This window comes from Canis lupus, chromosome 9, assembly GCF_011100685.1.
Source record: "Canis lupus familiaris isolate Mischka breed German Shepherd chromosome 9, alternate assembly UU_Cfam_GSD_1.0, whole genome shotgun sequence".
NCBI classification, from domain to species: Eukaryota; Metazoa; Chordata; class Mammalia; order Carnivora; family Canidae; genus Canis; species Canis lupus.
In genome coordinates this window covers 50,841,140-50,855,872 of record NC_049230.1, presented here as the reverse complement: position 1 = coordinate 50,855,872, position 14,733 = coordinate 50,841,140, and the positions used below count along the sequence as shown (strand labels likewise).

General features: G+C 58.9%; 1 protein-coding gene across 2 annotated transcripts in view; it reads right to left on the bottom strand.

Moving 5' to 3' along the window:
• COL5A1 (collagen type V alpha 1 chain) overlaps positions 1-14,733 on the bottom strand; it is a 150,446-nt gene that overhangs the window by 59,825 nt on the left and 75,888 nt on the right. For both annotated transcript variants that reach the window (XM_038548863.1, XM_038548864.1), the window contains exons 13-25: positions 14,255-14,347; positions 12,845-12,901; positions 11,935-11,988; positions 11,536-11,589; positions 9,215-9,268; positions 7,947-8,000; positions 6,721-6,774; positions 4,817-4,861; positions 2,978-3,031; positions 2,451-2,495; positions 1,830-1,883; positions 1,560-1,604; positions 802-855 (exon numbers count right to left, since the gene is read on the bottom strand). In XM_038548863.1, coding sequence (XP_038404791.1) covers positions 802-855; positions 1,560-1,604; positions 1,830-1,883; positions 2,451-2,495; positions 2,978-3,031; positions 4,817-4,861; positions 6,721-6,774; positions 7,947-8,000; positions 9,215-9,268; positions 11,536-11,589; positions 11,935-11,988; positions 12,845-12,901; positions 14,255-14,347 — 717 coding nt within the window. The remainder of the gene's footprint in view (positions 1-801; positions 856-1,559; positions 1,605-1,829; positions 1,884-2,450; positions 2,496-2,977; positions 3,032-4,816; positions 4,862-6,720; positions 6,775-7,946; positions 8,001-9,214; positions 9,269-11,535; positions 11,590-11,934; positions 11,989-12,844; positions 12,902-14,254; positions 14,348-14,733) is intronic.

The following is a 14,733-nucleotide window of genomic DNA, read 5'->3' as shown; positions in this document are numbered from 1 at the left end:
CCACACTCCACCATAAAGGGAAGAGGATGGTTGTGCCTTACACAGTCACCAATTCGCTGTCAACATACTGAGCTGCTTAGTTTTTAACGGCGTGATTAGAACAATAAAATACGCCGTATCTGAAACAGGTAATTCAGCCAGCTTGTCCTTGGAAACAGGCTGTGTAGGCAGCATCACCTGAATCCTCTAAAAATAACCCAAATCCCCAAATCCCACCAGCAACTTGCAAAGAGGGCGATGGGCGCAGATGAATCCACACATACTTGTAACACACACTGACCCTGTGTCACCTCCCCACCCCTCCCTCCCACACAGCTCAGCCACAGATTGGACCTGTCACCGGCTCGCTATTTCGAGGCGCCACCCAATTTGGCTCCACAGCTGGGCTCACACTTTGAAAATGCGCCCGTGCTTGTGAATACCCTCCTTCTCAGTGTGGGATCGCTAAAAATACCCTCGGCACGCGCGTCGTCCTTCCCTTCAAACCAGTGGCACAGCACCCGGCTCAGAGCCCAGCCCAGCCCTCCAGGGAGTTAACAATGCAGGCTGGTTCTGGTCATGAAGCAGCACCCCCAATAAATAACTCACACTCCTATTCATGCCGTCTCCACCCCTTGATTGGAGCTCATTAGGGAAAAGTGTTCGAAGCCCAGTGACTACTGAGCAAGCAAGCTCGCAATCAGCGGGGTCTTCATTCTCGGAGGTGGGAGAGAGGAAACGAGGGGCGAGGGGGGCAGCTGCAGGCCTGGGGGACCCCCAGGGCGGGTGGCTGTGAAGGGGTGAGACAAGCAGGGTACTCACCGGGGGTCCATCGGCACCGGGCATTCCTGGCAAGCCTGGTTTCCCCAGGGGACCCTGGAACAAACCAGAGACCCCGTGAGCCCTGGGGTTGCCCCTCCACTAGGCTGCCCCACCCTCCACCTGCCTCTGAGGGCACATCTCAACTTTTCTGCTCAAAGAACATTTGTAGAAAGGGATGCTCGGAGGCACAGAAGCTTCCAGCAACCAGTGCACCCAGAGCACTCTGTGCTACTGAGAGCCACGCCTTACAAGTAGCTCTGCCCAGGCAAGCACCTGGGCTGAGCACAAGCTCTGCCTGCATATGTATGCGTGGCCCTGGGGCTCCCCCCAGCCCCCAGGACTCAGCAGGTGCCCAGGATACACTCAGGGTTGCCTGAGTTAGCAAACACAAAACACAAGCAAACAACAAGGAAACAGATGCCCCGTTAAATGTGGATGTCAGACAGATATTCAAATTTAACGGAGTGCCCTGCGTTTCTTTTTCTTCCTAAATCTGGCAACCCTCACACACAGTCAGACAATGAGTGAATGGGTGACTGAGTGAATTTATGATCAATGAAAGGCAGAGATCCCCCATCTTCCCCTGAGCTCATCTTCTCAGTGCACAGCGAGCTGAGCTTCCCTCCCTAGGTGGGAGGGCCAGCATTTCTGTGGTCTCCGGCAGAGGGAGCTTCCCAGGGGCAGGAACACATCCTTCTGGCAGGAACACACCCTTCTGGCAGGTGGGGCGCCCTCCTACATTGGCACAGCCCACTCACCTTTTCCCCTGGAGGACCAATGGCACCCTGGGGGCCTGGGAGACCCTAGGAGAGGAACAGTAGAGCAGGAAAGGTCAAGGAAGTTGGCTCCCAACTCCTCCCCACCCCTTGTCCACCTCCCCCCAGCACCCTCCCCCTCATCTGCACACCAACGACTCGGTTCTAGGTCACATCCAGGCTGTAGGTCCCTTTGGCCGGGACTGGCAGCACAGGGCCCAGGACACCCCACCGAACACCTGCCCTGCCCACTGCCCGCTGCTGCTGGCTTACCTGGGCGCCTGGGTTACCCTGCTGTCCCGGGGGGCCAGGCTCTCCCTGGGGGCCCTAGAGGGAACAGAAGCAAGGGATGGGGACTCCAGGGGGCCGGCAGGAGAACAACGTACTATCACGCCCAACAGCAGTGTCAGAGGACCATGCCCAGGCAGGAGGAGGCAGGTGGCCCCACGGCAGAGGGGAACCAGGCCCTGGCACCTGCAAGGCCCTCCATGCTGACCCCGATGCCAGCAGCACTCAGTTGTCTCTGACAGTGCAGCCGATGGCCACCAGGAAGGAGCCCGTGAAAGGAACGGACCAGAAAGTATTCCATTTGGTAGAACGTTCCGCAAAATGCGCTCAAGTCCCCCAGTAGAGTCATGGGACCTATCTGTCGTGGGCTTGGCTCATAGTCCACGCTCATCACCAGAGAGAGCACAGGGCAGGGAGAAGGCAGGTCCCTCTATGCCTGCGCAGCTGTGGCCTGGCTCTAGCGGCAGCAAGCACGGCCACAGGACCGTGGCTGCGAGCTCTCCCACGGCTGGCTCCGTGGGGGCCGGGGCTCAGGGCCGTGGCCTCCTCCTCGGATCCCCACCCGGTTTGTCGGCAACAGCCGGGCGGCAGACCCCCGGGACTTACCACGTTTCCTTTTGGGCCTGGTTGGCCGTCCATACCCGTTACACCCTGGATGAGATTGAAAGAAAAGCAAAAAACAAGACAGAATGCTAAAGAATTCGTGATGCTCACAGGGAGAACCCCACGTGACCCGCCTTGGCATCCTGGCCACATGTCTGGGGATGGCACACCCTCTGGGGAAGGGCAAGGGTTGATGGGCCTGGGGTCAGTGGAGCTGCCAGGCCCCAGCATCAGGCAGGGCAGGCCCAGGGAAGCCACCCACCAGGACAGAGCCCCGCCAGGACCACATGCTGCCTCCCAACAGATCTTTCACAGGAGCTGCTGCAAGGTCTCCAAAGGGGGACACAAGGCATCTGGGGCCTGTTTGGAAAGGCATGTGCCGCATGAGAAAGCAGAGAGCCCTACAGCCAGCTGGCCTCTGTCTCCATGCTCGAGGCTACACCTGCAGGAGGGCTTCCTCGACCTGGGAGCATCAGAGCCGCCCCCCCCTCAACTAGCCCTGGGCAAGTGTACAAGGTGACACGCCTTACCGGAGGTCCAGGAGGGCCTGGGGGCCCCTTTGGCCCCAACAGACCACGCGGTCCCTGCAAGAGGAAAGAGCAAGGACTGTTCACACTTGGTCAAGAATCCCCACTCTGGCCCTGCCTCGTGGCAAATCCTGCAGCCCCATTCCTCCCAGAGCCTCTGTCGCCACACAGGTGTCCACATCTCCCTGGGAGGCGTGGCCAGCACACCGTCCTCACCTGCCTCACTTCCTCACCCCACCCCAGTCTCCACCTGGGCTCTGGGAAGCAGAGGCAGGAGCCCAGAATTAACCAGTGGCTCAGAAGATCGAAGGGCACCCTCAGAGCAAGGGGAGCCTTTCAAGTCAAGGGGGCTCTTTCACCCTTGCTCAGGGCAGGTGCACACAAAAGCTCTCCCCTCAGAGGCCACAAAGATGCTCTGCTGCATGGCACACTTTTGTCCCTGTCTCATTACTGCTCCCTCTCACATCCCTCCATGCGGCTGCATGTCTGACAACAGAAGGTGGAGGGAGGACACACTGATGGGGACATGGTGACCAAATACAGAGACTAAGCACAGGGCTCAGGTTTTCTCTGGGATACCACAAGAACCCAGAGCTCAGCCTCTCCCTCTCCTGTGGCAAGGGGTACATGGGGGCACAGCCCCATGAGCAGGCCGAGGGACACAGTCTCAAGGCAGTGCCGACTCCAGCACGGATCAGGAGATTTAAAAGGTGACATAGCAGAGTCGTTGCTCACCACATGCAGGAGCCCCATCATGAACCACTCACACCCGCCTCACCTGCTGGGGGATCACCCAGCCCTTAACCAAGGCATGAGCACCCTTAATGTTGATGGATGCTCTTCAGAGGCCATGGAAGAAGAATCTTCCCCTGCTCATTGCCATGGAACTGTTCCCTTCATTATTTAAATACCTGGCCCTGTAAATGCTTTCTAGGAGTTAATAACCCAGAGGTATCGCTCAGGTGCGTGTTAGGGAGAGGACTGGGTAATGGATTCTCCTTAGGGGCTCATCAGTCATCCAGGGTATAATTTAGTCCCCAGTAAACGTGTGAGCACAACCCTAGGCTCTCTCTCTGTGCCATGTTCACAGTACGTGTCCTCAATTAACATCACTAGATGCATATGGCCACAGCGACGTGGACAACAAAATGAGACATTCGAAAAGTAACCATGGTGTTCTTTGTCACCAATGAAGGTGACCCTCTACTTGGGTAGAGGTCGGCTTGGGGAAAAAAGCCGTTTGATGCCATGGCAGAGCCACCCTGATGGAAGGCTCCATTTCTGGGATATGTAGACATGAGAAGGGATGGCAAACTGTCTGATCAGTCCCTGCAACTGCCCCTGGACATGTGCCTGGTGTGCTCTGGGTGTCTACCATGCCTGCAGCCTGGACACCACCACGATGGCCCCAGATACCCACCACAGTGGCGCTGACTCCCCTTGTGATGGCCCTGGCCTCCCACCATGATGACCCTGGACACCCCCCATGATGACCCTGAACACTTACCATGATGGCTCTGGACTCCCACCATGATGACCCCAGACTCCCACCATGATGACCCCGGACACCCACCATGATAGCCCTGGACACCCACCATGCCTGCAGCCTGGAGTCCCAATCACAGCCCTTCCAGCCTCAGCTTCTTCCTCTGTGGAAGGTCATATCTGCCCTACTAGCCTTTCCAATGTGCTCTTTTTCCTTCCTCGAGAATCCCCCAGATGTGTCTGTCCCAAGGCTGACCCCCCTCTAATCTACACTCTGGGTTGGTCCCTGCTTCTGCCCTGCCTGGCCTCCTTGGGCAGCCCATCTCCATGCTGAGACAGAACCCGATCAAGACTTACAGGTTCCCCAGGCAGTCCTCTGGGCCCAACTTCTCCGTCATCACCCTGTTGGGGAGAAAAGAGGCAAGATTTTAGGGACAAGTTCTAGAAGCCCAGACAGAGAGACAATGTTCCCTGAGGCTGTGCAGAAGGATGCTTTGTCCTGGGGCCACTTCAGCCTATGCCAGATTTACCAGCCCTGGGACCTGCTGGGAAGGCCTGAATGTCCTCACTCCCATAAAGCTGCAGGGAAAAGGTGGGATCTGGGGCCCTGGGACACTCTGCTCAGGATGGTACAAACCACAGTTCCAATGAGGAAAAAGCTGCACAGGAGGAGTCATGGGAGCAAAGATTTGGTTACCTTGATGGGGAAGGACAGGAGTGAATGATGGAGGGATGAAAGCTAGAAAGAGATGGAAAATAGGACAGGGTGGTGGGGAGGAGGGAGGGGGAGAGAGAGGAGATGACAGGTGATAGGGAAGGAGGGAGGGAGGGGGAGGGGAGAGACAGGGAAGGGAGGGAGGGGGAAGATGACAGGTGTTAGGGAAGGAGCGGGGAGGGCCAAGGGAGGAAGAGAGGGGGAGGGGAGAGAGGGAAGGGAGAGAGGGAGGGAGGGGGGAGAGAAGAGGGGTAAATGACAGACTGGAACACAAGTGACAGAGCTGAGGTGGGAAGGAGTGAGAGACAGTCACCAGATCCCCTGGGCCAACCCCAAGGTACCCTAACCTCTCTGCCAGGGCCCTAAACACAGCTGGGGGAGGAACCAAGATGAGTCTTTTCCTTCTGGCTGGAGAAGGAAATGCTGCTGAGGCTCCACTGGTCCCAGGTCAGGAGCTGCTTGTCAGTACTCTGCTGCTCTCGATCAACACACTGCTCCCTTCTCCTCACCACACACACACACACACACACACACACACGCATGCACACACACACGAGCGCCTACACACAGCCAGGCCTGCACGGGTGGATACTGTGCATGCACATGCAGTCATAAGTACCCTGCACACTCACACACAAGCACATACGCTATGTATCCACACACACACACACACACACACCTCCTCTGATTCGAGAGGTGCAGACACCCAGAAGGACCCTCCCCTCCTTTCTCATGGTGCAGTGAGCTGCGTGGGGGCCCAGATAGGAGAAGGTGCCCTGACAAGACCAATCTGAGAGCTGGTGGCCACCAGGGCCTGGCCTTCCTATGCCTCACCTGCTCCTCTTATTCACAGGGCTTCAAACTTTTTCCCTAAAACACCCCTAATACCTGGGACACAGTGTAAGTGGCTGGAGTGTATGGGGGGCTTAACCACTCCCATGCTCCTCTGCCTCAGGATAACTGTGCTTTGGTCTGACACTGAGCCTGCAGCCCCAGGAAGACACACCTGACAGACATGGGGACTCTGCAGAGCCCCCGGGGGAGGCCCAGCTCCAGGCATGGTCCAAACTCGGGCACAGCATTGTTCCCCACTGCACACACCCAGCCAGCTGCCCAACCGGCCTCCAGACCAAGGATGGTCTGTCCCAGACTCTCCACCCACCCCCCAGATCTCCGGGCTCCGCCACCCCCCAGCCTACCCCCGGACCATGAGACAAGCTGAGACCCTGAGCTCATGACCTCTCCTGACACCCCTCCTCCATGGTGACCTGGGCATCTGCCTCCCCGAAGGGCCCTCTTTCTGCGACCAGTGGCAAGTGAAAGCAGATCCAGGACGCCACGCAGCACAGGACCAACAGTCAAGCTACAAATTTTCACCTGCTTTATCTCAGAAGTGGCGTGTGGCCTGTCCCCACATCCCATGGCTTTGCCCTCCACAACCCCTCCTCCCCTAGCCTCATGCCTGGTGGCCAAACGCATAGCTACTGGCGTTTCCCAGTGGTTTCTAGCCCAGACCCCCCGAGGGGGCAGGCAGGAGGGTACATACCCGTTCTCCATCGTCTCCTGGAGGTCCCGGTGGCCCAGAAGGACCAGGGTCACCCTGAGAAGTCAAGAGGGGTCAGTGTCAAGCACTCGGGAGCAGCCGCACATGACGGTCCCAAATGCCCATCCATCTTCCTGTGATTCTGACACTGGATATCCTGAGACCATGGAGACTCTGGGGCCACAGGAGGCCATTTGGGAGACTGGTGTGGGGAGGCCGGTTTGCTGGACTGGCTCTAGTAGGGCCGGGCAGATCCACGGACATGGAGCACCCTGGGACCTCAGGACATGGCAGCGGGGCCTGAGCAACCCTTGCCTGCTTCTCTATGGGAAGCAAGAATACCCCCAGCCCACTGGATCCCCCAAGAAAGAGCTACCACCCTGGACAGCCAGTGTCCTAAGGGTTAGCACCAGCCCACCTCCCACCCCTGGCCACTTCAGGCCTCACACACAGCTGGTGCTCAATGAATGCACATCCGTGGATCCCACTGGCCCCAACGTGGTGGCTGTCTGTGTCCAGTCCCCATGTCATGGTTGGATACTGTGGACAACGCAGCTTTGGTACATTACTGCAGCCCTCTCTCAACGCCCCCTGGGACGTGATGGCTAAACCCCCTGACACAGCCAACAAACGTGTGTGTGCATGCGTGTACACACACGCACATGTGTCCGCTACGTGCTGAAGTATAGAAGAGACATGGTCTGCTTCTCACAGGGCAGGGAAGGGAGAAAATGTCCGATGAGCAGGCACGAAGGCCATCACACGGAGAGAGACCAGGGCTGCCGGCCACAGCACGTGGCCCGCCCTTGTCACTGCACCATGTGGGTCATGCCCAGCTGCCCCAAGTCACCACTGATGCTGCAAAGGGTCCTTGGCAGCTTAGAAATCACTTCACCGAGGGCATGACAGGCCCCGTTTATCAGGCAGCGGGCGTCTCTGAGGAAGGATCCCCCCTCGCCCATCAGCACCACCAGGGTGCCAGGCCTGCCGGGCTCTTCCATCAGAAGCCACAGAGAAGAAACCAGCTTCCTCTGGGCTGACCTTCCCACCAACAAAGGCATCATGTCAGCACTGGTTTCCACTCCCCCACCCTGGAGTCTCCTTAGTGACCCCCTAGACCAGAGGGCACGCAGCCCCACGCCAGAGCCCTCCAGCTGTCTAGAAATAACATCCACTGTGTGGACTCCACCGGGACCTCTGTACCAGGGACACTCCGACAGGACACTTACCCGGTGGCCCTTCTCTCCCGGCAGTCCAGCCAGGCCATCGAAGCCACGGTCACCCTGCAAGAGGGACAGAGAGGCTGCTCAGAGACCATGCCATGCACACAGCTCAGCTGCTGTCCCTCGGCCACAGCTCAGGCAGTGTCAGTGCACCCCGGGCCCCAGGAACTTCACATGTGGTGACCACCGGCCTCCACACACCATGTGTTCCACTGCCTTGGATCCAGGTTCCCAGGCTCTTTTCCCCACAAACACCAACAAAGGTCAGAAACACAGAGGTGACTTTTGTCCTTGGGCCACAGACTCTGAGTCTTGCTGGCCAAGTGACCACGGCAGCACCTCCACGTGTGCCTGTCCTGTTTGCCACTACACCCTCAGCGCACATACTACCCAGCAGATGGGCCGGCACTACCCTGGCTCCCTGGCCACCCTGCCCTATCTCATGGCCATCGCAAAACCATGTGGGGTGAGGCTGAGCACAGGCTAGTTCAGGTCGGTTGGAAGAAGACCATGGTCTACTGGGAGTGACCCAAGAAGCCTTTCTTCCATCCTGCCACCCCGGGGATGTGAGACCAGAGCCTCATGTGAGCTCAGGATGCACAGGGAGCATCTGAGCTTGTCCGCACCAGTTACAGCATGAACAGGTGTCTCGGACACCCAGCAGGGTTGGTAACCCATCTCCACCCAGTCCAGGTGACCATCCACAGCATGGTGTGCTCCCTGGAGAAGCAAGCCTTTCTTCTGGCACCACACACTGCCCAGGACAGCTCTCCCAGAGCCAAGATACGAGCCCTGCAGTGACCCATATGCAGTGTCTACTCGCTCCCTGCAATGAGGGGCAGACATCCCAAAACTGGACAAGAGGACCCCCTGCCCTGCACACTTGGCATTCCTGTGTTGACCCCCATGTGGGATCCTGTTGCCTGTCCATGGTTTCCATAGCTGGGATGCCCCCTGCCCCCCTACATTCACCACTCTCTTGAAAGGAGCAAATCTGCCCCCTAAGCAAACCAGCTGCAGTTGTCACACCTGCTTGTGACACTCACCCCACCAGCCCAGTCAGTCCTCATGCCAACACATCAGAAAGACGGATCCATGCAGAGCCTTCCTCACCCCCCAGGTCCCCTCCCCAGATGAGCATGAATGTCATTAGTCATTACTTGTGACCAAAATTACATCCACCATGTAACCAACACGTTGGCCACGTCACCAGCATGACAACAGTGATGGCGGCCATGGTCCCAGAACACAGGGAGGTGGTGAGTGTAGCCTACCTTGGGGCCAGTTTGTCCGGGCATCCCTCTGGCTCCGTCACTCCCAGCTCGGCCCTGGAACACAGGAGGCAAGCTGTCATGGGGACTGGTGAGTGGTGGCTTCCGGTGAGGCTAAGCTGAGCCACATAGCCCCATGTGGCCAGGCTGGCCGGGAGGACCCAGGCCTGGGGTCCTGGGGCTGCTCCATGCCTCTTGATATGGTTCCAGTCCTCCTGGGCCTTGCCATCTGAAGTGCCAGATAGAGGTAATACTACCTGCCTCTCTGTGTTTGGGGGTAAGACCATGTGGCAGGAGGGCAGCCAGGCAACGCTGTCCATCCGCCCATGGGCCTGGGAGTCTGGGGGTCTGTGGCTCTCGAGAGATCATGCCTCAGCCGCAATACGCAGCCCACTTCCCTTCCTCCATCCAGAAGCCAGACTGCTGGCTGGAGAGTCTCAGAAAGCAAAGCACCTAGGATTAGTCCAAGTGACTACGAAAGAACTTGTCTCACGAAAGCCACACAGCTGCCCACTGTGAGCAAGACGCTGCATCCATGGAGGCTGCTCCTGGGACTGTTACCTCCAGGTATTTCCAGCAAACTGCCAGGGACAAGCCCACGGGCCCCACCCGGCTGGCCACAAGGATGAAGGGCAGGCCCCAGGGTCACCCCAATAGAGCCCCGCCAGGTTTGAGGCCACCTGGCCAGGGACAGGGACTCAGCCAGGTGCCAACTCACTAATGAGCAATGTCAGCTAGCCGAGTGTGAAGGGCTGAGCCAGATCAATACCCGCTCTCCTCCCCGTGTCCCATGAGCCCCTGGTCAAACGAGGCTGTCACTGGGCCGCTCACCACCAAGCACAGAGAAAGTTTGGAAAATGGGGGCGACAGGGCAGCAGCAGAGAAGGAAAGAAGCCAGGGACCAGGGTGGACCCCAAGAAGATGGTCTGTCTTCCTCGGGGTTAAAGGTTATGTGGAGCTGCCAGGGATGAAACGTCACCTCAGGAAAGGTGCCCAGGCAACGCAGCTCCAGGGCAAAATGCAGAAGCCAAGCCAGGGGAACGGGGTTGGGTGGGGGGACCAATGAGGGCGGGTGGGGGGCGCCACAGGTATGCACACACTCAGAAACCAAAGGAGGCTTCCTGGCAGGACACGCGGCTGCTCCCACGGTCACAGCCAGGGCTCCAGCCAGAGAAGCAGCCAGGCCAGTGCAGCCCCTCCGGCTTCCTGCCACCTCTCCTCCTGCAGACAGGGTGCTCTCACCCCGGGCCGAGGAACCCTGTCAGCTGTGGGAGGACCGGCTCTCTGCCTTCCCCGCCCCTCCGTCCCTCTGTCACCCTCCTGCCTGCCCAGGAACCATCCCCAGGGGACACAGGACACAAAGCATTTACAGAGACTCACAGAAACCTTTAATGAAATAAAACCTTTTCTGGAATCGGATCCAAGATGAACCCCTGGCTGTCACCCAAGAGTCCCCAAATCTGGCATCAGCAGGCTGTGTGGAGATGTGGGTCCCACCCTGCCTGGGGCCTGCATCCCCCATGCATCGGAACCCATGTCCTGACAGCTACACGAGCACCATGCCCCCATCACTCTGGCTCATGACTACTGTCAGCCTCCCCCCCGCCCCCAAGGAGCCCTGTCCACCTGCACACTGTCCAAGCAAAGGGGCATGGGCAGCCCCAAGGGACAGCCGGACAAGGACACCCTAGGAACAAGCCCTCTCTTCCCCCTAGAAGCCTCCTCTGGCTGGAAAGACCCACTCAGTAGAGCATGACATGAGCCCATCAGATTCTCCCTGGCTGGTCTGGATGGGGATCGTTAATTCATACTAACCTGTAAACGCACACCCTGTTCAGCAGCCACAGTCACATGGAAACAAACTAGTTCCATTCAGTAGACCCCCTGCCTACCAAAGTCGTCGGGGGTCCAGATATCCACTGGGCCATTTTCCCCCCAGACCAAGGCCATTTCTGGGGAAACGAGGCCACCCCATGGAAGTAAGGTCCACCCATCACTCTGTCTTCTCCACACTTGCTCCCAAAGGGCCCAGGAACTTGCCTCCATGAAAATGTTTGATAAATAAAATTAAGGTGCTCAGGATGGAGGCCAGAGGCCAGAGCAGCAGAGGCGGGCAAGCCGTACCAGCCCCAGGATGCAGAGCACCTGTGGTGTAGCTCCCATCCTGGGGAAGGGTGTTGGACCTTGAAAATAGCTGCCCTCAGAGGAGAGTGGAGAATCCAGGCTTTAGGCCTCAGGCCTGGCACCGGAGGCACCAGCAGACCCACCACAGACCCCCACCCCCCAGCGTGACCCAGCTGCTGTCCCCGAGCCGCTAAACTCACCCTTCTTCCAGGCTTTCCGGCGGGGCCAGGCGGGCCCTGCACACCTCGGGGACCCTGTCAGGAATCAGAGACAGCACAGGGTCAGGCTGCGTCCATGTTCCTCAGAGGAAAGAGCAGAGCCTGGTCCCATGCTCAGCAAGCCGGCAGAGGCGGCTCACAAGCAGCTCCGGGCAGGGCACAGGACCTGCTGCCCGAGTGAGAGCCCAACAGGGCACAGCCAGCCTGGTCCCCGCAGCTATTTCTGCCACACGCCCACATGCGGCATATGCTGCACAAAACCATGACAGTTCCCACCGGCTTCCTTGAGAAAATGCAGCGCTGTGTCCCCCATTCTGGTGGCCACCACCTCTGATGCCCAGGAGGTGCCCCTCCAAGCAGCAAGGGCAGGTGCCTACATACCTGAGGCCCCATGTCTCCCGGCTCGCCCTTCAGACCTCCACTGCCCGGAGGGCCCTAGGGAGACAGGGTCTGGGTTAAGGAATGCACATCACACAGACCCCAGGGAGGGGGTCGCCCCATGGGGCAGGGCGCCCGCTGAGAACCCACAGAGCTCTCAGTCCCCGGAGCCCAGCCTGCCTGCCCTGGACAGAGCCCGAGGGATGAGCAGTTAACTGCCCAGTTACGCGGATGTGTTCTTGGTTTTAAACAAAATGGTCAGTGGAGCGTATGGTATGAGGACCACGAAGCCCTCACAAGCATTTGTCTCTCTATCTCTAGAACAATGACTGGGGTCCGTCACAGCCCCCGGCTCAGGGCAATGCGTGGGCATCGCCAGGCCATGATGGGGCAGGAGCAGCCCTGAGCCAGCACAGACAGGGAAGGGCAGAGAGCCAAGTCCACCCCAGGGAACGGGGGTCGGGGGGCGCATTTAAATCCTCCATTTCCCTGCAAACTGCAAAGGCCACCCGCACTCCCTAGGGACCTCGTCTGCCGACCCTGAGTGTGCCTGGGCACACACACACCACACAGCTTGTGCAGCTGGGGAGGGGGCGGCGCAAGGAATCCCAGATCTGCCCCCGAAGTACTCCCAACTTTGGAAACATGATTGTAAAGGATGAAGACAGTCAGAAAGAAAGGCTTGGGGCTCCCTAGGTCAAGGACAGAGCAGGTGTGGTAGGCTTCCCAGCACCCCAGGCCACCACAGCCTCCCACCCCACCCATACCCGGGGCCCCAGTGCCCACTGGGGTGCCGCTGATAGAATCAGTGCTTGATAGGAGCTTGAAGTGTGCCCTCTCTGGATGAGCTGGGAGCCCAAAGGATGCCCCAGCCCTCACCACACTCCCCCACTCTTTCCCACCAAGGACTCACCATGGGGCCCGGTCTCCCTGTAAGACCCATTGGGCCAGCCGGCCCCCGCAGTGCCAGCTGCAAGAGAAAACGGGGCAGGCTGAGAAACAGCTGGTGCTAGCAGGGGAGCCTCCTCCGGGCAGGGAAGGCCCAACGTGGATGTCTGCAGGAGGGTGGTGGATGGAGCTCCAGAAACCCAGGACCAAGGCTGAGGGGGAGGTGGGGGTAGAACCCGGGGGTGGGGTGCCCCCCTGTGGGGACCATCACTCCACCCCCTGGGTGCCGACCTCTTCCTTCCTCCCCAGCCAGCACCCACACCCTTGTGCACTCACGTTCAACATCAGCACCACACTTCCCCCCACCCCAGAGACACGTCCGGCACCCTCCAGCAGCTGGGGAAAGTTCTGGGGGCCCTCCGTGGGTAAAACAAGTGAGTCCCGGAACAGCGAGCTGTTGGAGCCACTGTCACCTGCAGACCTCACGTGGATACCTTCCTAGGGCACCCCTGACCGCCACCTGTCCTGTCCCACCCAGGGCCCGGCTCTGGGGCCCAGCTCCCACGTACCCCAGCCCAGCCCAGCCCAATCCCCCTTCCTGAAGGATCTCCTCTGCTCAGTTCTTCTGGCACTCAGTTCCCTACCCCCCAGCCCCTGCACGGTGCCATTTTCATTTTGGAAAAGATTTGTTTGCATTATAAAATCTTGTAAGCCCATCATCCATTTGGCTTCAATTAAAGCACTCAGATTAAAAGGCCAGCCGGGCAGGCCCAGCCAGTAAATCCAGCCGCAGGCGATGGGGTTCGTCACGCACGGCACTGCGTTGCATCACGCGGATGCTTTATTCCACGGCAACAGCTCAATACTCAAGCCATCCTGTAATTATCCATACGTTCTGATCATTAACATCACCTCCACTGCGCCAGAGCCACATAAATATTGTCCAAACAAGGGATTATTCAGAAGCGTCCTGAGTTGCCCCATTAGAGGCAATGCTCCACGGAAGGATCACCCACCACCCATCCCACAGAACCGGGGTTTGCTCTTGTCATCTGCAGTCTCCAATCTGAAGCATCATCCATGAAAACCTTGGCTCACTACTCGGCTGATTTACAGAGTGGAGCAGTCAGGGAGCAAACACTCCTTGGGAGCCCCAGGGGCTCTGACTCAGCCCCACTCCCTGCAGCGAGCCACTTCCAGGTCTCTCCATCCCTGGAGCCCCATGGGGAACAGCAGGTGGCCCCTGCACATCCATATCCAGGAGCCTGGTCCCTCAGCATGGACGAGCCCTGAGACACCTCCCTGCCCCTTCCCAAGGCTAGCCTGGGTTCCCAGCTAGACAAGCGCATGTCCCCTCAGCATCCTGATCTCCCAGAGTTGAGCACACACACCCCTCCCTGGACCCCAGGGCACCAGGGAGGCAGGGACCACTTACCCTAGCCTGCTGCAGAATTGCTTGAGCCTGGGACTCCTGAGCCGACACCATGGGACCTTTGGAGCCGGCATCGCCACCCCCTCCGAAGCGGAACTGTGGGTGTTAAGTCAGAAGGTCAACGGAGGCACTGATGAGGGTGCCCACGCTGGACCCCAGCCCCTGAGGTGACAGCAGAGCCTTGGGGGAGTCTGGTTGGACAGCATCTGGCGCCGGGCCCCTCCTGGGACATACAGCCCTAGCCCCACCTGCCAGCCTCAGCCCTGGGGCCACCTGGACACCTGCCCCAAGTCTGGGAAAAACTTCCTGGCTTCTGCAGCACCTCACTCTGCAACCCTGCAGCCCCTAGCTCTTGCAAGAAAGAGCCAAGGGCCCAGTGCAAATGCCTGCAGGGGGGAGGCCTAGCCAGGAAGGTCCTGGCTTCACACGGGGTCTCCCCAAGCTATGCCCAGCCTCCTGGGCAGCACCGGGTCACCAGCCAG